Source organism: Scyliorhinus canicula, chromosome 10 (genome assembly GCF_902713615.1).
Source record: "Scyliorhinus canicula chromosome 10, sScyCan1.1, whole genome shotgun sequence".
NCBI lineage: Eukaryota > Metazoa > Chordata > Chondrichthyes > Carcharhiniformes > Scyliorhinidae > Scyliorhinus > Scyliorhinus canicula.
In genome coordinates this window covers 17,034,083-17,060,793 of record NC_052155.1, presented here as the reverse complement: position 1 = coordinate 17,060,793, position 26,711 = coordinate 17,034,083, and the positions used below count along the sequence as shown (strand labels likewise).

The 26,711-nt window shown below is 45.8% G+C and overlaps 1 protein-coding gene across 3 annotated transcripts in view; it reads right to left on the bottom strand.

Moving 5' to 3' along the window:
- Positions 1 to 9,686: 9,686 nt before the first annotated feature.
- Positions 9,687 to 26,711, bottom strand: part of cep192 (centrosomal protein 192) — a 213,953-nt gene continuing 196,928 nt past the window's right edge. For all 3 annotated transcript variants that reach the window (XM_038808642.1, XM_038808641.1, XM_038808644.1), the window contains exons 45-47: positions 21,805 to 21,931; positions 13,608 to 13,666; positions 9,687 to 10,254 (exon numbers count right to left, since the gene is read on the bottom strand). In XM_038808642.1, coding sequence (XP_038664570.1) covers positions 10,116 to 10,254; positions 13,608 to 13,666; positions 21,805 to 21,931 — 325 coding nt within the window. In that variant the 3' untranslated portion in view covers positions 9,687 to 10,115. The remainder of the gene's footprint in view (positions 10,255 to 13,607; positions 13,667 to 21,804; positions 21,932 to 26,711) is intronic.

The window sequence follows — 26,711 nt, the reverse complement described above, 5'->3', positions numbered from 1 at the left end:
AAGCTAATGTTTCGAGTCTAGACGGCTCTTTGGCAAAGCTAATGTTTCGAGTCTAGACGGCTCTTTGGCAAAGCTAATGTTTCGAGTCTAGACGGCTCTTTGTCAAAGCTAATGTTTCGAGTCTAGACGGCTCTTTGGCAAAGCTAATGTTTCGAGTCTAGACGGCTCTTTGGCAAAGCAAGCACTATCAAGGCTGCTCTCAGTGAGGGAAGTGACCCGTAATTGGATTCTCCCATCAGGAGATCTGCCTGTGGAATCACAACCAGCTTGCTTCAGAGTACACAGATGAAGCCCAAAGGTCAAATTCTTTTATCTTTGAGCTTCTTGCATTGGACATCTATTAATAATGCAGTCCTAAAGGCTTGGCTCCAAAACAGGCCCAAATGGAGTTTCGCCCCATTTTTTCCAACTGCTGTGAACACAATTAAAGAATTTGTGTAACAGAAGTACAGTAACTGAGGGTTACAAACTGAAGAACATTGGACGTAAATAAGATTGATAAATTGAACCGAACAGGCTACAAAGACTGTATTAATGCAATGAAATACTCTCCACTTGCCTGGATGAGTGCAGCTCCAACAACACTCAAGAAGCTCGATACCATCCAGGATAAAGCAACCCGCATGATTACTCCCCCTTCCACAAACATTCAAACCATCTACCACGACAAACATGGGCAGCCATGTGTACCATCTACGAGATGCACTTCAGAAACTCACCAAGGTTCCGTGGTCAGCAGCTTCCAAACCCACGACCACTACCATCTAGAAGGACAAGAGCAGCAGATACCTGGGAATCCCACCACCTGGAGGTTCCCCTCCAAGTCACTCACCACCCTGACTTGGAAATATATCGGCGTTCCTTCATTGTCGCTGGAAATCCCTCTTTAACAGCACAGTGGGTGTACTAAATCCAAGGACTGCAGCGGGGCAAGAAGGCAACTCACCACACCTTCTGAAGGTGAACTAGGATGGGCAATACATGCTGGCCTAACCAGCGACACCTACATCCCGTAAATGGATTAAAAATAATTGCCTTTTTAGCTGAGGATGTGCTAGTTTTGCACCAAATACAAAAAATGATTCCACATATAAAAAGTTCCAACTCCCTATGTGCTCAAAAAACAGGCACTCTCCACGAACACAGTGTAGCATAGCCAACTGTCCTATGAAACCAATAAAAAGCCACAAGCTTTTGATTTGGCATCATGAATATTTCATCAAGTCAGTTATATGTGGTAAAACTTTCCACTTAATCCACTGACTTGTGGCACTATCTACTCGACACTATTTAAATGGAAAATTGAATTATATGCATTTTTAACGTGAATTAGAAAGCGTCAAAACACTTGGCACTCAGTCCTCATTAAAATAAGCCACCATACATTTAAACTTAGTCTCAAAAACAATTGTGATTAAGTGGGTGATTCCAGTCTCAGCAAGATCAACCAGAATATAGCAATGTGGTTAAATGCAGCATCTCAGGGCTTAGTTGAGGACTGATATCAAAGGTGTGGGAATTATTTGTTGATTCAATCCTCCTGAAGTGGGTAGTACATTGACAAATGGTGGGATTGCGAAAGACAGAGAAAGAGTAGCAAAGCTTGGCAGAGAAGAGTTTTGAGAATTTTGTTTTATTTTCTGCTATTCTCCTAATTTATTTGACAAGGCAGCAAAATTCTACACTTAATCTGGCTTTTGGAACAATTCACTGACCGCTGATTCTTCCACAAGTTATTGTGACACATCGAACAACAACTGCTTTCAGAATCTAAATGTTCGGACCTCCCACTACATCCAACAATTGCTTAAAATTTGGCAACTCTTGAAAATGTTCTCAAAGCTCCTAATTTATTCTGTAAAGGGAAGAAACTGGCAGGAAAACCTGATTTCTGTGCATTCCTGAGCAACTGAAGGGAAGAGAGACTTAACAAGTCAAATCTATTGTTAGCCATTTGCACAATGGAGACATTGAACCACAAAATGTTTTGAGCAGGGTTGAGCAGTGAGGCTGGATAGACATCCAGTGATAGGTGGAGGCCGGGGAGAGATTAATAAAGATGTTGTGGACAAAAAGGTACAGTGAATGTAAACGATGGTGACCATGGCTAAGAAGAGTGCTGATAGTGACACAGTAAGTCATCAGAATATGTTAATGAAAAAAGAAAGGTAAGCAGTGTGTGAATGGATAACCTGGAACAGGTGGCCCTGGTGGAGTGGGGTGGGTAGGGAAGACAATGGTAAGGGAAAACCAAGATGGAAAGCTGGATGAAAAGGGGGGGGGGGATGGAAAAATTAATCAACGGAAGAAATTAAAATAAATTGATCTCATCCTATTTCCAGTTCTCTCCAGCTCCAGCAAAGTCATCCAGACTTGAAATGTTAGCTCTGCTCTCTCTCTCCACAGATGCTGTCAGGCCCACTGAGATTTTCCAGCATTTTCTATCTTTGTTTGATGTACTTTCACATTCAGTTCGAAGGGGAGAAGTGAGAGTCTAAGATCAACGTTCTAAACCAGAATAAAGGTCATTATAAGGGTATGAAGGCAGGGCTAGCTGAAGGAAACTGCAAGGCACACTTAAAAAAAGAATTAATAATGCTCAGCAAATATTTATTAAAGTGAGAAAGAAACACACTTTGAAAAGGGTATATAAGGAAGTTAAGAACATAAGAACTAGGAGCAGGATTAGGCCATCTGGCCCCTTGAGCCTGCTCCGCCATTCAATGAGATCATGGCTGATCTTTTTTGGACTCAGCTCCACTTTCCGGCCCGAACACCATTATCACTAGTGCATTTGCAATTTCCCTAGCCATCTCTTTTAGCACTCTGGGATGCATTCCATCAGGGCCAGGAGACTTGTCTACCTTTAGCCCCATTAGTTTGCCCATCACTACCTCCTTAGTGATAACAATCCTCTCAAGGTCCTCACCTGTCATAGCCTAATTTCTATCAGTCACTGGCATGTTATTTGTGTCTTCCACTGTGAAGACCGACCCAAAAAACCTGTTCAGTTCCTCAGCCATTTCCTCATCTCCCATTATTAAAACTCCGTTCTCATCCTCTAAAGGACCAATATTTACCTTAGCCTCTCTTTTTTGTTTTATATATTTGTAGAAACTTTTACTATCTGTTTTTATATTCTGAGCAAGTTTACTCTCATACTCTATCTTACTCTTCTTCATAGCATTTTTAGTAGCTTTCTGTTGCCCCCTAAAGATTTCCCAGTCCTCTAGTCTCCCACTAATCTTTGCCACTTTGTATGCCTTTTCCTTCAATTTGATACTCTCCCTCATTTCCTCAGATATCCACGGCCGATTTTCCCTCTTTCTACCGTCCTTCCTTTTTGTTGGTATAAATCTTTGCTGAGCACTATGAAAAATTGCTTGGAAGGTTCTCCACTGTTCCTCAACTGTTTCACCATAAAGTCTTTGCTCCCAGTTTACCTTAGCTAGCTCTTCTCTCATCCCATTGTAATCTCCTTTGTTGAAGCACAAAACACTAGTGTTTGATTTTACCTTCTCACCCTTCATCTGTATTTTAAATTCCACCATATTGTGATCGCTCCTTCCGAGAGGATCCCTTACTATGAGATCATTAATCAATCCTGTCTTATTACACAAGACCAGATCTAGGACCGCTTGTTCCCTCGTAGGTTCCATTACATACTGTTCTAGGAAACTATCGTGGATACATTCTATAAACTCTTCCTCAAGGCTGCCTTGGCCAACCTGGTTAAACCAATCAACATGTAGATTAAAATCCCCCATGATAACTGCTGTACCATTAAGGATAGTATCAAATTGAAAGAAAAACTGTAAAATCAGAAGATTGGACATTTTAAGAACCAGCAAAAAGTGACTAAAAAAATACAATAAAGAGGGGGAAGAGTTGAATATGAGATAACACTAGCTAGAAATGGAAAGACAGATAGTAAAGTTTCTACAAGTATTTACAAAGGAAAATAGTGACTAGTCTTCGTGTTGGTCCTCTAAAATGTGATTCTGGGAAATTGATCATGGAAAACAAAGAAATGGCAGATGCCTTGAACATATGGATTCAGCAACCCCATTGTGCCGGGCGCAACGGGTGAATTGTGCACGAGCCCCAAATCGGGCTGATCTCGAGTCACATGACTCACTCCACCTGGTGCTATCTGGCTCTCACCCTTACTGCAATGTGTTGGTGACGGCAGTCAATGCCAGCAGCCTGACACCGAGGATGGGCATCTAAACCTGCAAGAAAATGAATTACCTGCTGTAAGGGTGAGTTCCCACCTGTCGCCTCCTGGCATCAGTCCCATCTGCACACCTGAAATCTCACACTTAATACACTCGCAGCACCTCACACCCTCGCAACATCCAACCTCCCAGTATCCTCCTCAGAAGCCCTCAGCACACCTCATCGCAACCCCTTCATGTCTGGGCATGGTGCCCACACATGCCACCCACTATAGACCCCTACTGGCTAGCCATCCATCTCACAATGTTCTCTTTTTATTCCTGCAGGAGTAGATAGTCCAAACTAAGAGAGGATGTAGACAGGTGGGGGATTCCGGAGTTGCGACTCTTTGGCCCCTATGGAGAAAGGGCCATGGAGATCACAGGGGTGAGCGAGGAGCAAGTAGTGACTGAGAGCGAGGTTGGCTGGTGTTAGAGAAGTGGGGATCTGCTGCACCTTCATCCAGGTGACCTGCCTCAAATTAGTTCTTTATTTCCCAGGCCCTTGTCCATAAGACATCCGAACAGAATTAGGCCACTCAGCCCATCAAGTCTGCTCCACCATTCAATCATGGCTGATATTATCTCATCCCCATTCTCCTGCCTTCTCCCCATAACCCCTGATCCCCTTATTAATCAAGATCCTATCTATCTCTGTCTTAAAGACACTCTGATTTGGCCTCCACAGCCTTCTGCGGCAATGAGTTCCACAGATTCACCACCCTCTGGCTGAAGAAATTTCTCCTCCTGATTGGATTTAGTTTATTATTGTCACATGTGTATATATAAATATACACACACACACAGTGAAAAGTATTGTTTCTTGCATGCTGTACAATGCATACCGTACACAGGGAAGGAAGGAGACTGCAGAATATGTTACAGTTATAGCAAGGTGTAGAGAAAAGATCAACTCCTCATCTCTGTTTTAAAGGATCGTCCCTTTAGTCTGAGATGGTGTCTTCTGGTTCTAGTTTTCCCTACAAGTGGAAACATCCTCTCCATGTCCACTCTATCCAGGCCTTGCAGTATCCTGTAAGTCTCAATAAGATCCCCCCTCATCCCTTGTCCTTCCCATTCACTAAAACCATGTCTCGTGTTGCAGGACTGCCATGGGATGAGGCCGGGCCATCCGGACTTGCTGCCCCCCCCCCCCCCCCCAAACACAGGAGACTACCTAGCAGGAGAGCTCTGAGGAGAACACCGACAACACGTCACAACTATCACCTGCACCTTCCACCAAAACACCTCGAGATTACCAGACAGGCTTCTGGCTCACAATCTGGTGAGCACCACACAACTGTTAATACACATCAGGTGCACACAGGAACGTCCAAGGGAGTGGGCAGTCGAAAGTCTTCTGGATCCTAGGACACAGTTGCCCCCAGCCAGATGCCATGCCTCTGAAAAAGGTTCCGGCGATTAGATTGGATTTGTTTATTGTCACGTGTACCGAGTTAAAATGAAAAGTACTTTTCTGCGTGCAGCTCAAACAGATCATTTCGTACATGAAAAGAAAATACATAATAGGGCAACACAAGGTACACAGTGTAAATACATAGACGTAGACATTGGGCGGAGTATACAGGAGTGTAGTATTAATCAGGTCAGCCCATAAGAGGGTTGGTTAGGAGTCTGGCAACAGCAGAGAAACCATAAAATCCAGGAGGGGTTGTCAGTAACTGCAAGGCTGATTGGAGGAGTGCTCGAAGGATCATCAAGGCCTGTACACCATAGGGCTACGTCAGTGTACTCTTCTGGCCCCTCCTCAGCCTGATGGGCAGCCAGGTCTTATGCCCGAGCTGTGGCTGCCTGATGCTGTAGTGCAGGCTCCAGCCTGCATTGGCCTTGACACAGTCGCCGATGTCTGTCTGCCTCAACTCCTTAAAAAAAAAATGTTTTTATGGGATGTGGGAGTCACTGGCTCAGCCAGCATTTGTTGCCCATCCTTAATTTCCCTTGAGAAGATGGTGGTGAGCTGCCTTCTTGAACTGCTGCAGTCCATGTGGTGCAGCTGCATCCACAGTGCTGTTAGGAAGGGAGCTCCAGGATTTTGATCCAGCGGCAGTGAAGGAACGGCGATACATTTCCAAGTCAGGATGGTGAATGACTGGGAGGTAAGCTTCCAGGTGGTGGTGGGCCCAGCTATCTGCTGCCCTTATCCTTCTAGATGGCAGTGATGAGTTTGGAAGATGCTGCCCAAGGAGCTTTGGTGAGTTCTTGCAGCGCATTTTGTAGATGGTACACACAGCTGCTGTGTGTCGCTGGTGAAGGGTTTGAATGTTTGTGGAAGGATGCCGATCAAGCAGGCTGCTCGGTCCTGGATGGTGTCAACCTTCTGGAATGTTTAAAAAAAAATTTGGAGTACCCAATTCATTATTTCCAATTAAGGGGCAATTTAGCGTGTTCAATCCACCTACCTTGCACATCTTTGGATTGTGGGGGCAAAACCCACGCAAACATGGGGAGAATGTGCAAACTCCACACGGACAGTAGCCCAGAGCCGGGATCGAACCTGGGACCTCGGCACCATGAGACTGCAGTGCTGCCACTGCACCAGTGTTGCCCAAGCTTCTGGAATGTTGTTGGAGCTGCACTCATCCAGGCAAGTGGAGAGTATTCCATCACAGTCCTGACTCGCACCTTGTAGGAAGTGGACAGGCTAGGGAGTTAGGAGAGTTACTCGCCTCAGGATTCCTAGCCTGACCTGCTCTTGTAGCTACAGCATTTATAAGGCTAGTCCAGTTCATTCTCTGGTCAATGGTAACCCCCAGGATGTTGATTCAGTGATCGTAATGTCATTGAACGTCAAATGGCGATGGTTTGATTCGCTCTTATTGGAGATGGTCATTGCCTGGTACTTGTGTGGCGCGAATGTGACTTGCTACTTCCCAGCCCAAGTCTGAATATTATCCAAGTCTTGTTGCATTTGCACATGGACTGCTTCAGAGTCTAAGGAGTCGCGAATGGCGCTGAACATTTTGCAATCATCGGCAAACATACCGACATCTGACCTTACGTTGGAAGGAAGGTCATTGATTAAGCAACTGAGATAGTTGGGCCGAGGTCACTATCCTGAGGAATTCCTGCAGTGCTGTCCTGGGACTGAGATGACAATCATCTACCTTTGTGCCAGTTATGATTCCAACTAGTGGAAAGTGTTCCCCGATTACCATTATCCAATTTTGTTAGGGCTCCTCTGCCATGCTTGGTCAAATGCTGCCTTGATGTCAAGGGTAGTCACTCACCTCCAGAGTTCAGCTTTTAGAATCTATACAGGCAGAAGGCCATTCAGTCCATCGAGTCTGCATGACCATTTGAAAGAGCACCCAAACTAGGACCCCTCCCGCACCCTATCCCCACAACCCACCTAACCTGCACATCCCTGCAAACTAAGGGGCAATTTATCATGGCCAATCCACCTAACCTGCACATCTTTGGACTGTGGGTAGAAACCAGAGCAGCTGAATGAAACCCACGCAGACACAGGGAGAAGTGCAAACTCCACAGTCACTCAAGGCTGGAATTGAACCCGGATCCCTGGCACTTTACTGATGTTTGAGTGTAGACTGATAGGGCGGTAATTGGCCAGGTTGGATTTGTCCTGCTTTGTGTGCACAGGACGAACCTCAGCAATTTTCCACTTGCAGAGTTGTAGCTGTACTGGAACAGCTTGGCTAGGCGTGCGGCCAGTTCTGGAGCACAAGTGTCCAGTACTACTGCCGCAATATTGTCAAGGTCCATAGCCTTTGCAGTATTCACTGCCTTGTTTCTTCACGTAGGGTGAATCGTATTGGCTGAAAACTGGCTTCTGTGATGCTGGGGACCTCCGGAAGAGACCGAGATGGATCATCCACTTGGCACTTCTGGATGAACATTGTTGCCTCGTCTTTTGCACATATGTGCTGGGCTCCTCCATCATTGAGGATAGGGATATTTGTGGAGCCTCTTCCTAGAGGTGTTTAATTGTCCACCATCATTCATGACTGGATATGGTAGGACTGCAGTTTAGATCTGATGCATTTGTTGTGGGATCGTTTAGCTCTATTACTTGCTGCTTATGTTTTTTGGCTTGCAAGTAATCCTGTGTTGCAGCTTCACCAAGTTGACATCTCATTTTTAGGTATGCCTGGTGTTGCTCCTGACATGCCTTCCTGCACCCTTCATTGAACCAGGGTTGATTCCGACTTGGTGGTAGTGGTAGAGTGGAGGATACGTTGGGCCATGAGGTTAGATCGAGTCTGAATACAATTCTGCTGCTGCTGCTGGCCCACAGCGCCTCTTGGATGCCCAGTCTGGAGTTGTTAGATCTGTTCTGAATCTATCCCATTCAGCACAATGGTAGTGCCACACAACACGATGGATGGTATCCCCAATCTGAAGACTGCGGCAATTATGAAGATGGCCAACTCGTCTGGCTCAATCCCAAAATTCATCTTTAATCTGGGAAGTGGAGGAGAGAGAGCAAGTAAGATCATCCAATACCCCTTGTACTCATGACCCCGGAGGCTGATAACACATCACCATCCCTGGCACCCAGCACCACCTTGAATATCTGCTGCTCATAACACATCGCCTCAACTACCACAAGGCAATGGCCCCCTCCTGGCCATCCATAATCCCATTCAACAGTTCCCTCCCTTCACTTCAGCAATGGGATCCTTCATTTCAGCAATAGGGTCCTTCATGTGCTGGAGAACATGGATGCCCATGCAATGCCGGATGGCTCCTGCATCCATCAGTAATCATGTGACCAGTGCTGCAAGGCACTCTTGCCTACCTCTCACGGTGCCTGGTCCATGGTCCTCTGCCCTTGCCAATGAGGGATTCTTTCCCTGACCTGGAAAGTGAATCAGCTGAGAGATGAATCATGATGGCCAATTGGTTGGATGAGCACGACTCTTAGGAATGCAAGAGGTCACAAGTACTATCAGAGGCAATAAAACAATATTGAAGCAACCAGTTTTCTAATAGTGCTGATAATTAATATAACCGCGGACAGGGGCGGCATGTGGCCCAGTGGATAGCACTAGGACTGCGGCACTGAAGACCCAGGTTCGAATCACGGCCCTGGGTCACTGTCCGTGTGAATTCGCCCCATGTCTGCGTGGGTTTCACCGCCAGAACCCAAAGATGTGCTGGTTAGGTGGATTGGCCATGCTAAATTGCCCCTTAATTGGAAAAGAAAATTAATTGGCTACTCGAAATTAAAAAAAAAAATTATATATATAGAACAGCAGACAGAAAACATAGTAGGGATATGATGCATATTTTGAACAAATCAGAACTGTGTCGTTAAATCCATTATAAATCAGGACTTATTCCTGGAAAAGAACAAAATCTAAGTACCTATTCAGTATTTAACTCCATTTTCTTGATTGCTTCAAGTACTGCCACAAAATAAAGCTGCAACATCTGCAGGATAATTTTCTGATTTAAAATTGACGAAATGTCTTGAAAGTCATCAAGTTTAATTTACAATACTGACTTTATTTCAATTATACAGCATAAAAAACTATTCCAATGTATACAAAATGACCACAAAAATAAAGCTTGTGCAAAATAATTCAAGTTATACAATACTGAAGGAAAGACAGAAACCTGTATAGCTTCCTGCTATAGCAAGCTGGCATCTTTATTTAGTATACTACAAATGTCTACCAAAATACTTTCTCTCCTTTTCAAGAGTCACTGTGCTGATGTTAAATCCCACTGGCACCAGTGTATAAATATCTCCATTTACAAAATACATAATTTAAAGAGTTGTACATGAAAGGTGCATTTTCCATTTGTTACTGTAAAATTCTATATATTATTTCCAGTGGAACATATTTTCTTCTTGGGAGTAGACCTCAAAAGTTCAACCAGGCACTTATTTTGACAAAAGTTAATTTTTGTTCACTCTTTTCTGACAGCTTCACCAATAAGTCGAATAGGGAAACTTCCACATGTATCGGTTTGTATCACGAGCAGTGCCTCGAATCTTCCGTCTGACTCCGGTTTGAACCGGACGGGTAGATTGATGTAGTGTTGAGCACTAAACAAAAAAAAAGTTAATTCATGAAATAAAAGCATCTTGAAAAAAATTTGAATCAGCTTTTCCCGCCCAAAAGATCAAGTAATTGTCCATTTCCATCATACGTTTCAGACTAAGATTGCATCTTTAAAGATGATAGCAGCAGCATTCACATTTCTATTCTTTGCTCTGTTAACTTCATTTAGGAGGGGACAAATTGAATATAATTGAAACCCATTTGAAGATTAAAGTTCAAATTGAGAATCCTAAAAATGTACAACATAGGAGCTCATATGGCTCAGCAAATCCAGGACGACAGAGGGGTTAAAAATTACATAAATCTCTGGTTAGACTCCATTTAGAGTACTGAATTTTTTACTGGCCACCACACCCAGGAAGAATGCCTTGGGAGAAGGTGCAGAACAGATTCGCTGGAATGATACTGGGGCTAGAAGGGTTAAATTGTAATAACAAACCGAGAAGAGGCTTCTGTACTCTCAAGTGAAAGATTAAGGGGTTACTGACATATGTGTATGTTTGGGGTGGGAGGTAGGAAGAGAACAAGGGATAATAGCCTTGAAATCAGAGCTGGGCTAGTCAGGGCTGGTATCAGGAAACATTGCTTCACACAAGAGAGCAACTAAAAAGGGTAACTGGAAATCTAGAACTCCCTTCCTCAGGAAGCTGTTGAAGCATAGGGTCAACTGAAGTAGTCGAAACAGAGACTGATAGATTTTTGTTAGTCAAAGGGTGACAAAACTAAGACTGATACATGTAGTTAAGATACAAACCAGCCACTACCTAGTAGAATGGCAAAGAGCTCATGGGGTTACTACTGTTCTTATACTTTGTTGTCTGGAATAACTCATCAGACCCACAGGGATGACCCAATTCATCTCCCCGTGGAGCTAGTGGCATCTGAGGCTCGTGAATCTAGTGCTTAAAAGCCAGCCCGGATTGGGACCGACATGATTGGTCGCGCCGGCTGGGACTTGTGCACTCTGTGCTGCGGCCTTTACTTTTGTTTACCAGACAAATTCTCATTTGTGAAACCTTCTTTTCACAGGGGCTTTTCACAGTAACTTCATTTGAAGCTTACTTGTGACAATAATCGATTTTAATTTCTTTGGACTCTTGAAGATTTTATACTGTCCATGACATACAGCTGTGTAGTGTTCCTTTGCTTTAGATATTTAACAATTTAATTTTATTGTTCCTTATTCACCAGATGAAGCACTTTATGGGGGAGGGGGATCCATAATTAATCCAAATTTCCACATTGCTCTGTCCGTAAATCTGGTGTCATGTGAGAGTGCCTTTAAGAATTGGATGTTTAAGAAATGTACCGTTAAGAATTAAAGCTGATCATATTACTGAAGTGATGTCACCGGGGGGGGGGGGGGGGGGGGGGGGGGGGGGGGGGGGGGGGGGAGAAAGGGGGAAGGAGGAGAGCTGAACTCGTGTGGCTGCGAGCTGCATCGCTGGTGATCTCTGCCATGAAGGACTATCTCTTAATCCTTTGGTGAAATCAGAACTGTAAAAGGGTCTCAGTATTGAATATAAATCTAATGTGCTTCTGTTTGAAGGATTTGTTAAGTCTTTTGGATGTGTAAAGGAACAGTTTGCAGGATTGGGTAGTGTTGCATTATTTTCGGGGTTATCTTTGAAGTAAGGGGTGCTAAGAGATCCAATGTTTATTTAAAAGGTTAATTTGAGTTCATGGAATAAAGATTGTTTTGTTTTAAAAGCCACGTGTCCATAATTGTAATACTCCAGCTGGGGAACAAGCCATGTGCTTCAAAAGCAACAATCCATTAAAGGTGGGGGTTGGTTGAACTCCATGATACATTTTGGGGTTCTGAAAACACCTCTTCCATAACACTGCAAACAGCTCATTGAAGGGAAAGCAAGATTGGGAACTAATTTATTTCTTGGGAAGTGATTTGTCGATAATACAACACAAATCAAAACACTTTCTAAAAGTTCAAATCGAAGATTAATGCCATTCATCTTCTGGGAGATAGATGGAGGATTATTGAAGAAGGAAATGATAAATAGGGGTTTCATACAGCATCCAAGTCCTCATGGTGTGTTAAATCACTCACAGCTAAATTAATTAGTTCTCAAGTGCAAACATTGTCCAGACTCCATGCAGACCAGGGGACATCACAAATTCAATCCCTTGCAATTAGCAATGCTAATAGATGCAAGAAGGATGTTACCGATGGTGGGGGTGTCCAGAATCAGGGGTCAGTCTGAAGATACAGGGTAGACCATTTAGGCCTGAGATAAGGAGAAATATCTTCACCCGGCGTGTGGAAGTTTCTACCACAGAAAGTATTTGATGCAAAAACATTGTATGTTTTCAAGAAGCAGTTAGACATAGTACTCAGGGCGAAGGGGATTGAAGGATGTGGTGGTGGTGGGAGGAGAGAGAGAAAGAGAGAGAGAGAGAAGAGAAAGAGAGGCGGGATGAGGCTATTGAGTTGGTTGATGAGGCATGACAATGAATGGCAGAACAGGCTCGAAGAGCCTCCTCCTGCTCCTATTTCATGTTTCAACTGGGATTCGGTAGGGAAAAGGTGCTACAGTAGACTTCAGCACCCAGTGGGAAAGGAAGTCAGTTAAAGGCATGTAAGTATTAGATGAGCAAAGAATTACGCTTTGCTGTAGTTTCACACCTCCACCCCTCCAAGATTGAAAACTGCGACATATATATATATTTGTCACACAATTATCAATTTTAAACACAATATATGTTTTGATTTAGTTCCAAGCAGTATCATTTTGGTGATCAGGATTGTGAAATCAGGGCAGCACGGTGGCCTAGTGGTTAGCACAGCTGCCTCACGGCGCTGAGGCCCCAGGTTCGAATCCCGGCTCTGGGTCACTGTCCGTGTGGAGTTTGCACATTCTCCCCGTGTCTGCGTGGGTTACACCCCCACAACCCAAAAAAATGTGCAGAGTAGGTGGATTGACCACGCTAAATTGCGTCTTCACCTGAAATCAAATTTCAGGTATTTATCAAAGAAATCCTTGTTCGGTAATATTCTTCATTCATTTTGGCCTCATATTTCAAGCTGATATTCTCAATCTTGGATCTCATCCTCTCAATAGCTTTCAAGTAAACACACACTATGAAGAGAATTACCAGCCATTAGCGTGTTCTGTTTATCATCCACCACAAGGAAATATTCTTCTCTACAGTGAGCTACATCAAGATGCTGAGGACATAGCATAATCATAAGAGCCAAGAACAAGCATAAAACCCAAATTTCTTGTACAATGTTTCAATCATTGAGGTTTGAAATTTAGTACGCTCACTATTCAAAGTTTTGCCTCCTCGTTACTTTAGACTTTTATTGATCACTCACCGCAATGAATAATTGGAATGCTTGAGATAAAATGGCTCCCTGGGATTTATAAATTTCAGCTGCAAATCAACACCAAGAGCATTAGTACAGCTACAAGCAAATACAAACACATGCACATCATAAAATACGTGCTTTGTTAAATTAAAGTTTACGCCCAACAGCCACTTAATCCAAACAAGATATTTTAAGAATGGGTCACAATTTTAGCATAAAGCAAGAACTGTTGTTTTCAAAGATATATGCACCACTTCAAATTATCTGTATTAATTGACATGCCTCAATTACATAATTTATCCTGCCGTCCTAGATCACTTAACATATGAAAAAAAACATGTAAACAAAAAGGTTGTTAAATTTAATAAGCGAATACCCAACCTACATAACCAGCACCTGATGTCAGAAAATGAGAGCTGTGGTTAAGATCTGAACAAAGTCAAATGATGAGGCTGATGAGCCTGGAGAAAGACAATTGCTGCTCCGCGAGCAGCAAATGAACTCCACTTAAACCCCTTTCCTGTTATGTTTTCCTTCAAGTGCAAGAGATGCAACACCTACCCTTTATTCTACTACACATGGTCTAGGACCCTCACTCTTTTCAGGCAGGGCAGCAATTTACTTGTACTTCCACTTTATTGTCCTGTATTGGCTGCTCAGAATGCAGTCTCCTCCACATTGAGTGATTGCTTTATTGAACACCACCTTCCGTTTGCAAAGGCAATGCTGAACTCTGGCTTGCTGCCACCTCAATTGTCCTTCCCTGTCTAATCTGACCTTGGCCTCCCGAGTTTCAATGAAGCTCAATGCAAGCTTCAGGTACGGTTCCAAATCGCAGGTGATTTGATTTCTCTTTCACTTCATCCTACTCACAGTCGTTTCTATTCTCCACAACCCCTTTCCCTAGCACTATTCTTCCCTATAAGTTGTCAATTTGCAATTTAAAGAAAGGCCATCTACCTCCCCCTTTAAATACAGCCATATGGACAGCAGGGTGTATTATCTGAATGAATCATACTGCAACTCAAGCAGCTTGCAGAGAAGGAGGAAGGAAAAGTTGAAAGGAGTCGCATCACTAAATATCTATTATTGCAACAAAACAGGCTTCATGTGCACATGAAGTACAGACAAATTTAAAATGCAGTGGAAACCAGAAACTGGATATGGTATATTTCTATATTTACAAATGTCATTTGTTTCAGGTCTCCAGGGAGACAAATTCTAAAATCACAGATGTGCCTACCCTCTCCGAGAATACACCTGAATTAATATATATTATTTGTTCATGGGATCACAAGCAAGGCCAGCATTTGTTGGCCATCCCTAGAGTCAACATTACTGTGGATCTGGAATCGGTGGTGCAGACCAGTCAGGGATGCCAGATGTATTTCTGGGAAGGATATTGATAAAGCAGATGGATGTTTTATGACAATCAATTATAGTTTAATAGTCATCATTAGTTAGATATAGCACTTAGGGCAAAGGGGATCAAAGGATATGGGGGAAAGTGGGATGTTATTGAGTTGGATGACCAGCCATGATCGTAATGAATGACGGAGTGGGCTTGAAGGGCTGAATGGCCTCCTCCTGCTCCTATTTTCTTTTCTATTACTGCGACGAGCTTTCAATTCACATTTTATTAATTAAATTTAAGTGACCCTCACAAGTTTGCAGTTTCCTAAACGAATGCCAGGTAGGCCTCGGAATTTGAAAACAAAGCAGTCTCATACTTAGCATGCTTCTGTTCCGACACAATTTTACACCATAATGATGTGCTCAACCCATTTAGCAGGTTTACAAAACACTGCATGTGGTTCTTCAGTCAAGTTTAAAATAAAATCCACACAAAGAATCCAATGGATGCAGATATTAAAGTATTTTGTCCTCAATGCAGTTGAAGTCACTGCTTTGAAATACAGTGAGTAGTGGCTGCACAAATAAAACATGCTTATGCATAATGCACCCCATGCTTTGAAAAAGGTACGTGACAACTGTATTATTCATATGTGTTGCTAAAGTAAATTAGAGTGTGGTTCAAAACATCATTGATCAGAGTCTTTGTCACCTTGTCTTAATATCTTTATGGCTTGGTGTCTATAGAAATACAAGTTAATGCTTCATGTCGTTGCCATGACAAAGGTAAGAGCGAGTAAAGCCCACCAGTTAATAGTTATTAAAAAATATTACTGGAATTTATGACTGCTTTTCTGCAAGTTAAGACAAGGGAATCCCTCAAATATCTTGCTTTTATATGCCCAATTCTTTCTAGAAAGTTGAAATAACAGCTCAGCAGCATAGATATCGTGGTTACCATAAAAACATGTTCAACCCAACCTCAATCACAGACATCAGCAACAGCCTGCCTCTGCAGAGTGCGTTTAACCTCTTAAAACAGAAAAAACCCTCACAGGTGGAATCAAACAACAATTGACACAAGCCAAGGCCAATTAAATAGGTGACCATAAACCTAGTTGTAGGTCTTTAGAAGGGACTTGAAGGAAGTGGTTTAGGAGTTATCTTCATAGCTTCAGGTCGGAATAGTTGACCACATGACCAACAATGTTAGGATGAAGGAAGTGAGGGTTGCATAAGAGACCAGAATTGGAGGAACATGGGAGTATTTAAATTTTGTGCTTAAAGATAGAGAGGAATGGCACCATGAAGGATGAGAACATTCAAATTGAGGCATGGAGTCAGTGAATGACAGAGAGCGCAAGGAAGAATAGGACTTGATGCAAGTTCAGATACAGGTAGCTGAATTTTGCATAAGCATCAAGTTAAGAGTGTGTGCAAGAAGGGGATCTGCCCAAGAGAACAATTGAATAGTCAAATCAGAAATCAAGAATAAAGGTTTCAGCAGAAAGAAACTTTGGAGATGAAATTTATGTTTTCAAGGGCAGAGGACCTTTTTTTGTGAAAGGGTAATGATGACAGATTTGAACAATGGGGACACCATTAGAAGAGATGGAATGCTATTTTTAAAAATTGTTCATGGGGATGTTTGCAAGGTCAGCATTTATCATCAACTTATTATTTCAAGGTTGTGGTGGCAGCCGCTTTCTCCTTCTGCTACAATACTTAACGGTGTAGGCAGTTCCAGGATTTTGACCCAATGACCAGGATACATTTCCAAATCCAAATAATCTGAATTAGAGTGAAATTGCAGGTAGCAGTTCCATGCATCTACGACACTGGCTTAGGTAGAAGTGGTTGGGGTTTAAAAAGGTTTGTAATGTCAGTTAGCAAGGGCGCCTGGAACAAAATGCGTTGTCAGTGGTTTTGTGGGAATAGGGCAGGGAGCAAAAGGTGAATCCCATGGTCAAAATGTTGAGGAAGGAGAGAAACTGGAGGAAGATAGAACTTTCTGGGAGAGGGTAGAGAAGCTTGACTTAATTTGGAACAGGAAGGGAGAAAAGTACCTGAATCTTCAAGACAATGAAGTCTGCAAGTTCCATACACTTCTTATTGGAGGTGAGGGTGGTGGAAATTCCCAGATTGACGGCTTTTATTAGAGCGGGGTTTCGCCAACAAAGAAAGGAAATCAGGAGGACCGGTCAAAGCACATCGAAGGAACGTTGCACCCCTGAAAGGCTCGATGGAGCGGGTTGAGAAGTGTTTGGAAGCACAAGGGTCGCAAGAAAAGGAGTTGGAGAGGGTGATGTTGGACCACAGCGATCTGGTGATGGCATTGGATGCGAAGATGGGGCTCCTGAGTAACCTTTGCAAGTCATTAAGGGCAAAGGTGGAACAGCAGAACAGGTCGAGAAGGCAGAACCTACGTATCGTCAGCCTGCCTGAAGGAATGGAAGGCACAAGTTCCACGAGATACGTCTTGAGGGTTCTGGCAGGGCTGGTGGCGGAGGGGGTGCTGGACAAGGCCCCAGAGATGGATAGAGCGCATAGGTGTGTAAGGCAGAAGCCAAGAGCAGGGGAGCCACCACAGGCGCCGATTGTAAGGCTCCACAAGTTTGTGGAGAAAGAAATTATCCTGTGGTGGGCTAGGGAGAAACAGAACTGTGAATGGGAGGGACACAAGGTCTGAATATACCAGGACATTTGAGCAGAGCTGGTAAAAAGGCATGCCAGGTTCAACATGACAAAGGCGGCTTTCTATTGATGGCAGATTAGGTTTGGGGTGCTGTACCCAACAAAATTGTGGGTGACTTTCGAAGTCTGGGAGTATTATTTTGAAACCCCAAAGGAGGCCAATGACTTTATTTAGGAGCACAAACTGGGGGAGAACTGAACTTTGATGGTAGATGAAGGAGTTGGCACAACGGAGTTCAGAGGTCATGGCTAGTGTGGGGTTGGAGGGTGGGGGCTTTTCTTTCTTCTCAGGTGGAGGGTTTTCGAGGGACAACTATTTATGGGGATAATAAGTTGTAAGGGGTCAACTGCCATGCCCTCCCCTCTCCTGCCACCTGTGCTGGTGTTTATTTTTTTGGAGACGGTGACCTGTGGTTTTGGATGGGCCTTTGTTTGGGTGGATGAGGGGGAGGTCCACGGGGAGTTGTTTACACAAATCAAGGAGGAAAGGGTGTGTGTGGGGGGTGGGGGTAGATGGGAGGAGCCTTCAGGCAGGAGCTGCCATGCTGGCAGGTACTGCTGGTGAAAGGACATGAGGAGGGTGAGATGGCTGCGAGGGATGGTCGCAGGGGTCCGGGGGGGGGGGGGGGGGGGGGGGGGTCTTTCTGCAGGAGGCGTTAGTTATGGGGGGGGGGGGGGGCATTTTGTTGAGTAAAAAGATGGGGTTTGAGAGTGTGGAGGAAATGAGGGACGCGGGTGGGAGATACGTGATGGTGAGCGGGATGTTGGAGGGGAAGCCAGTGGTGCTTGTGAATGTATACAATGTTTGTGATGGGGTTCCTGGGAGCTTTTCTGGACTTGGCCGCAATCAGTTCATTATGGGAGGAGATTTTAATTGTGTGCTGGAGCAGAGTGGACAGGTCGAGCCCCAGGTCAATGGAAAGGTGGAAAGGCTGCAGATGGCAAAAAGCTGGGACGGTTTATGGAAAGGATGGTTATGGTGAACCTGTGGAGGTTTAAGGGCCCTCGGAGAGGAGAAGAGTTTCAGGTGCCTCCTTCTTGCAGGTGTACGAGGTATTCTCCAGAAATTTTTTTTTTTTTTTTTTAAAAGTGGTGAGCCATGAGGTGTTGGTGGGGGCAGAGTATGCGGGGATAGTAATCTCGGACCATGCGCTGCACTCGCTGGAGGTTCGACTTAGTTCGGGACAGGAGCACATTCCGGGATGGTGGTTAGACTCGGGGCTGTTAGTGGACAGGGGGTTTTGCGATAAGGTGCGGTCGGTGATTAAGGATGACGTGGAGTTGAACCAAAACTGATGTATTGGCAGCCACATTCTGGGAGGCATTGACGGCGGTGGTTCAGGGGGAGATTCTCTCATTCAAGGAGCACGGAGAGGAAAAGAAGAGGAGTACGAACGACTATTGGTCGAGATATTCAAGGTGGGTAGGGAGTATTCAAGGGCCTCCATCGTGTAGAAAAAAGTTATAGGAATATTTTGACAGCTGGATGACGGGAAGGGCGATTGGACAGCCACAGAGGGCGAGGGGATGCAGTACAAATATGGAGAGAAAGCGAGCCACAAGTTAGCCCATCAGCTACGGTGGCAGGCCGGGTCCAGGGAAACCTTGAGGGTACGGACAGGGAAGAGGAGGTACTGTCGGAGCCGGGGAAGATAAATAAGGTGTTCAGGGGATATTATGAGGAATTGTACAGGGCAGGTCCAGGGAGTGACGTTGGCAATATGAGGCAGTTCCTAGATGGGTTTGAATTTCCGGGCTGGATGAGGAGGGGAGGGAGGCGCTAGAGGAGCCTCTCGGGCTGAGGGAGGTAATGGAGAGTACAAGAGGGATGAAGTCAGGGAAGGCCCCAGAGCTCGATGGGTTATCCGGCGGAATTTTATAAGGAATTCCTGGCGGAATTGGCACTATACCTACTGGGGGCATTTAGAGATGAAGGGTCTGTTCCTGTGCTGTATTGTTCTTTGACACTGAGACCAAAGACAGGCCCATATCGCTGTTAAATACAGACGTGCAAGTGCTGGCTAAGTTAGTGGTGGGGAGGATGGAAGGATGCGCTCTAGGGGTGGTTGCACAGGACCAAACGGACTTCGTAAAGGGCAGGCAACTCTAGAGCAATGCAAGGCGATTACTGAATATGATCATGACCCCATCTAGAGGACATGTACCGGAGGTGGTGGCGTCTATGGACGCAGAGAAGGCTTTTGATTGAGAGGAGTGGCAGTACCTGTTCAAGATCCTGGGCAGGTTTGGGCCAAAGTTTGTGCCATGGGTTCGTCTGTTGTACGTGGCCCCGGTGGCGGGTGTATGGACCAATGAGATTAGCTCATGGAGTTACAGGTTGCATTGGGAACGAGGCAGGAATGCCTGATATCACCGCTACTGCAATAACCTTTAGGAGGGGCGGGGGAGTAGGGAGTACTGGGTGTCGATGTACATGCTTGATCTAGTATTATATGTGTCAGACCCATTGGAGAGTATGGGAAGGATTATGAGCTTATTAAAAGTTCTCGGGTTATAAGTTGAACATGGGGAAAAGTGAGGTGTTCCTTGTGAATGAGCTAATTTAGGGAGGTTGCCATTTAGGGTAGCCAGGGATAGGTTTAGGTACTTGGGGATCCAGGTGACGGTAGAGTGGGTTCAGTGGAGGGCTTTGAAGCATGGTGGGGGCTGTTCGTGGCCATGTTCGAGGAGTTGTTCGTCGCGGCGTGTGGGGGGGGGGGGGGGGGGGGGGGGTAACGTGCACAGACTGTTAAACTGAGTTGGGGAGTGTGTTCCACGGATTATTTATGATTTTCTACTTTCTGAATGAGCTTGGAATAAAATACATTAAAAAAAAACATTCCGGCTGCATCTCTTAGATTTAAGGAAGTGAAGATGAAGGCCAGACCACTGGAATGGGCAGGTTGGAAGAGAGGGTTTTACTGGGGGCAAAGGGAAATGTGGAGGGGAATGTGTGACAGAGCACCTGGAAGGTGCAGAAGAATTGTGTTGAATTAAAAAGCAAGGTTAAACAGTTGGGAGTTTCAAAGTGCTGCTTTAAGTGACTTGCAAAGAGATTTTTCCTGGAAATACCAGCAGAGGTCGTAGACAATTGGGGCAAACACAAGTTACCTCACAGTTTAAACACAAGTGTGACATTGTGGCACTGGTCCCTCACAGCATACAAGATACCTAGGCAACATAGTGTAGGAGATATAAAGTTTGGGGTGTAATATAATTCTTACACTTGCCCCCCAGGCATCACTGTGGCAATAATTCTCAAGCAGAATCAAATTGTCTTGATTATTGGAAGTAAAGTCAAAAAGATACATTTTCTCTGTAATTCTGATACTACAGAAGCAATCCGGGTAGCAACTTATTTCAGTTGTATATCCCAGATTTGAGCGCAGTGGTTAGCATTGCTGCCTCATGGCGCCAAGGGCTCGGGTTTGATACCGGCCTGTTCTACTGTCCGTGTGGAGTTTGAACATTCTCCCCGTGGCTGCGTGGGTCCATCCCAAAGATGTGCAGGATAGGTGAATTGGCCACGCTAAATTGCCCCTTAATTGGAAAAAAAGAATTGGGTACTCTAAATTTATTTTAAAAAGTAAACTCCAGGGCAGCATGGTGGCGCAGTGGGTTAGCACTGCTGCCTCATGGCGCTAAGGTCCCAGGTTCGATCCCGGTTCTGGGTCACTGTCTGTGTGGAGTTTGCACATTCTACCAGTGTTTCCGTGGGTTTCACCCCCACAACCCAAAGATGTGCAGGCTAGGCGGAGATTGGCAAAGCTAAATTGCCCCTTAATTGGAAAAAATGAATTGGATATTCTAAATTTATTTAAAAAAAAAGTATATCCCAGATTTGTTTAAATGATTTTTAAATTTAGGAGAAATGTTTCCGTGTTTGATCTCCACAAAATCTGGATTTAGCAATACTGAAAACGAAGAAGAAACACAAAAAATAGTTTATACAATGTTATATGTCCTCAGGATAACTCTGAGCACTTCATCATCAACAACCTCCGAAGCGGTTACTGGTGTGAGTAAACATATTTTGCTTTTGTCCATCACAATCCTGTTTTTGGAAATGTAGATTTTGGTACATTTTAGTCTGATGATAATTTAGCAGGCTGCGTCTTATAACATCTTCAACCTTACTGTACGGGAAAAAACTCACCATGTGCACAACAGACGAACTATTACGCAAATTAACCTTTAATGTGCTCGATTCCCCAACAGGTGTTGCCGGGAACAAGTATAAATCCTCAGGAGCGAATACACCTTTGTGAACTGGCTGTTCTTGTCTGAAAAGGACAAACTTAAAATTTTAGTTATCAATTTGATTGGCTCAAAGATCACTTGGAATAATTGTAATGATCCCAAGATAGATATGCATCTGGGCAAACATAGCAAATACATAATCCATCTTTCCACACCCCCCCTTGGCCATCAGGGAAAGGTGGGATCATTGAATCATAAGAGCCAAGTTCAGAAGGAGGTCATTTGCAAATTTTCATTTGACATGATCCTTGCATGGTCCAGGACAGGCCAAGACCATGCCCATTACAGTCATGGTCCAGGACAGGCCAAGACCATGCCCATTACAGTCATGGTCCAGGACAGGCCAAGACCATGCCCATTACAGTCATGGTCCAGGACAGGCCAAGACCATGCCCATTACAGTCATGGTCCAGGCACACAATCTTGGATTGGGAATTAGTTGCATTTGTCCTCAAATTATGAAGTCTTATTTTCTGGAATTGTCACAGCTCCTTCGAGCAATCAAAACACTTTAAACTAAACAAGCCCATCACTGAGGAAAGACAAAACCGCCTCACGGCGCTGAGGTCCCAGGTTCGATCCCGGCTCTGAGTCACTGTCCGTGTGGAGTTTGCACATTCTCCCCGTGTCTGCGTGGGTTTCGCCCCCACAACCCAAAAATGTGCAAAGTAGGTGGATTGGCCACGCTAAATTGCCCCTTAATTGGAAAAAAATAATTGGCTAATCTAAATTTATAAAAAAAAAAGATCTGTTCAGATGATTTCTATACATAGCATTCTAACAGCACTGTGGGTGTACCTACACCGCAAGGATTGCAATGGTTCAAGAAGGCAGTTCACCACCACTTTCTGAAGGGCAACTAGGGATGGGCAATAAATGCTGCCCGAGTCAGTGATACCTAATTCCCGGAAATAAATTTAAGAGAAAATATGTTCTGCTATTTTTCCAGACATTTGTTAAATCTATCCACAATCAAACCTGAATGCCTCCCAAGTGGTTCATTATGTTTAATGGCTCAGTAAGTTAAGTAACTGAATCACACATACCAGGAAACCTCCAGGTTCAGGCCCCAGTATACCAAATTAACTTTGAAGAACACTCATTTGCTTCAAATGCTTAAGGGTTTGCAGGACGGTGTGGAAAAGGAGAAGAAATAATGTGGTTGACTGACTTATCAGATAAGGATAAGATGTAAGGAACCTCATGTTAAAACCTTGCTTTCCCCATTTAAATCTGGCTTTCCTGTGTAAGGTTTGGATTTGATTTGTCACATGTACCGAGGTACAGTGAAAAGTATTGTTCCGCATAAAGTCCAGACAGATCGTTACATACATGGAAAAACATAGGACATACGATAAATACACAATGTAAATACATAGACACAGACATCAGGTGAAGCATCAAAGTGTCCTTTTTGTGGGACCCCTTTATGTTCTATTATGCTGGATTCCACAATTCTGCAGACTTTGATTTTAAACTGAAACACCCCCTGGTACAAGGTGCTATTTGAACTGACCCGAGGACTCCCCTCAGTGAAGGGTGCTTTGTGGCATAGTCCAACGATGCCACATTTTGATGGATTTGGCTAGCAGCCAGTCAGCTCCCCTGGTATCCTGGGGTAACTGGTTTTCAATTTGGATTGGTTGAAGGAGTTTCAGAACATTTTGGCAAAGAATACAAACACATTTTGGGTCAGTTCTGTTTAAGCACAGGAGAGCGCACGTGAGGACTCTAGCCAGGTCTGTGAAAGCCTAACCTCTGTTTGAAAAGCTGAGGAAGGCACAGTGCTGATACTGCTTTCCTGAGACCTCTAAAGAGAAGGAAGAAAAAACATTTTTCTTGTTCTGTACCCTGCAGCCAGAGAGGCAGAGTGGATGGAAAACCCTCTTTTAAATTCTCAGGCAGAAAATTCGAAGATAGTCTCAGTGAGACCAAGAGCCAAATCAGGTGGAGGTCAGTCAAGTGAAAGTGACAACCCAGAGGAAATTCTACACCCTGCGGGTTCGAAATTGAAGGCACAAACTAGAAGATCTGATGCAACCGGTGGAGTTCAACACTTCATTTCCAGAGAAGATCGCTGACCTCAAAAGACCACAAAATCAGCAGCGAAGATACTCATCTCTCATGCCCTTTTAATCCCCATTATTTTGATCCTTCCCTACCCCACTATGTGTCTGTCTTATGTGCATGTGGGAGGAGGGTGGGACAGTTGTTGGGGAACAATTAGATGTGCAGACTGGGGCCTTTGGAGCTGGAGTTGACAGCGCACTCGCTCAGGGTATCGTAACACAAATTGGGGGCTTGTCTTGGATATGGAGCATTAGATGGCAAATTTGAGTTACAGTGTAGAGACACCAGGTTTGTTGTAATATAACAGGATGGCTATGGAAGCTGCTAAGCATTTTCTCCAGGTGGAAGACTCAACTCTGGTCTACTTATTGGGGCTTAATAAAGAAAAACGTGTCAAGTTGGCACGTGAATTACAAATGAATGTATCAGCTAGAGCTACAAAGCCGGAGAGAATTAACCGTGCACTCGCCTGGGGTGTCGTAATAAAGATTAGAATTGGCTGTAGCTCTTGTTGAACAAGCGATTCACATATGTTGTCAATACACTTGTGGCCCAAAGAACTAGAACTCAAGAAGGAATCAACACTTGCAAGATTGGAGGAAAGAATAGGAAGTTGGCAACACAACAATAACAAAAAACCTGAATGTACGAGAGCCAGTCTTTCACTGATTCAAGATATTTGACAGGGTAAGCATTCTCCTAGCTGGAGAATCAAACACAGAGCCAAATTTCAGGATAAGGGGACAAGAGATTCTTTCATCCAAAGGGTCTTGAATCTTTTGGAATTCTGCACTGCAGAAGGTGGGTAACTCATCATTGAATACATTTCAAGCTGAGATCTAGACAAGAGTTTTGGTTCTCAGAGAATCAAGGGATATAGGGCGCAGACATGAAAGGGGAGTGGAGATTGTACTGAAATGGTGGAGCAGGCTTAAAGAGTCATATGTTCTACTCCTGTTCCTACATACATAGAAACATACTTGGAAAATAGGAGTAGCTGGATTTGGCTGTTCAAGCCTGCTCCGCCATTCATCATCATGGCTGATCATCAAGTTCAATATACAGTAGTCCCCCGTTATACCGCGCTCCGCAATACCGCGGTTTGCAATATACCGCGGGGGGGATTATGGACCCCAACTGTCAGTTGTCAATTTCAGCGGCCGGCTGATTATTTCAGTGAGAGCAGCTTCCCTCTCTGGATCAAAGTGAGCCGGCCGCTGAAATTGACACTGCTGGCTGCTCTCTCCCTCCAATCAGAAACATTAAAACTTAAAAGTTGGATTGGAGGGAGAGAGCAGCCGGCAGTGTCAATTTCAGCGGCCGGCTCACTTTGATCCAGAGAGGGAAGCTGCTCTCACTGAAATAATCAGCCGGCCGCTGAAATTGACACTGCCGAGGGGGGGGGGGGGGGGGGGGGGGGGGGGAGAAAGAGGGGGGGGGGGGGGGGGGGGGGGGGGGGGGGAGAAGAGGATCGCAAGATGGCGAGGTTTTTGCACTGAATTGATCCCTTAAGTGATGCTGTTTGGAGCTCCTTGGTCCTGATAGGGTCATCCATGACAGCAAGGTTGGTGTTGGGGGGGGGGGGGGGGGGAGGGAGAAGAGGGGGGGGGGGGAGAAGAGAGGGGGGGGGGAGTTGGGGGGGGGGGGGGAAGAGGAGGGGGGAAGAGGAGGGGGGCGGGTGTTGGGGGGGGGAGAGGAGGGGGGCGGGTGTTGGGGGAGAGGAGGGGGGCGGGCGGGGGGGGAGAGGAGGGGGGCGGGCGGGGGGAGAGGAGGGGGGCGGGCGGGGGGAGAGGAGGGGGGCGGGCGGGGGGGGAGGAGAGGAGGGGGGCGGGCGGGGGGGAGACCCCCCTGGGGGTGTGGGGGAGAGAGGGTGGACCTGCGGGTGTTGGGGGAGAGAGGAGGGCCCTGCGGGTGTTTGGGGGGGGGGGGGGGGAAGAGGAGGGGGGCGGGTGTTGGGGGGGAGAGGAGGGGGGCGGGTGTGGGGGGAGACCCCCCTGTGGGTGTGGGGGAGAGAGGGGGGCCCTGCGGGTGTTGCGGGAGAGAGGGAGGTCCTGCGGGTGTTGGGGGGGGGGGGGGAGGAGAGGTGGGGGGGCGGGTGTTGGGGGGGAGCGGGTGTGGGGGAGACCCCCCTGTGGGTGTGGGGGAGACCCCCCTGGGGGTGTGGGGGAGACCCCCCTGGGGGCGTGGGGGAGGGAGGGTGGACCTGCGGGTGTTGGGGGAGAGAGGAGGGCCCTGCGGGTGTTGGGGGAGAGAGGGGGGCCCTGCGGGTGTTGGGGGACGGGGGGAGGAGAGGGGGGGGGGAGAGGAGGGGGCGAGCCGGAGGGTGTGGGGGGACAGGGGGCAAGCTGGACGCTGTGGGGGAGAGCAGGAGGGTGTGGGGGAGAGGGAGCGAGCCAGAAGGTGTGGGGGAGAGGGGGCGAGCTGGACGCTGTGGGGGAGAGCAGGAGGGTGTGGGGGAGAGGGGGAGAGGGAGCGAGCCGGAGGGTGTGGGGGAGAGGGAGCGAGCCGGAAGGTGTGGGGGGAGAGGGGGCGAGCTGGAGGGTGTGGGGGGAGAGGGGGCGAGCCGGAGGGTGTGGGGGGAGAGGGGGCGAGCCGGAGGATGTGGGGGGAGAGGGGGCGAGCCGGAGGGTGTGGGGGGAGAGGGGGCGAGCCGGAGGGTGTGGGGGGAGAGGGGGCGAGCCGGAGGGTGTGGGGGAGGGGGGGCGAGCCGGAGGATGTGGGGGGAGAGGGGGC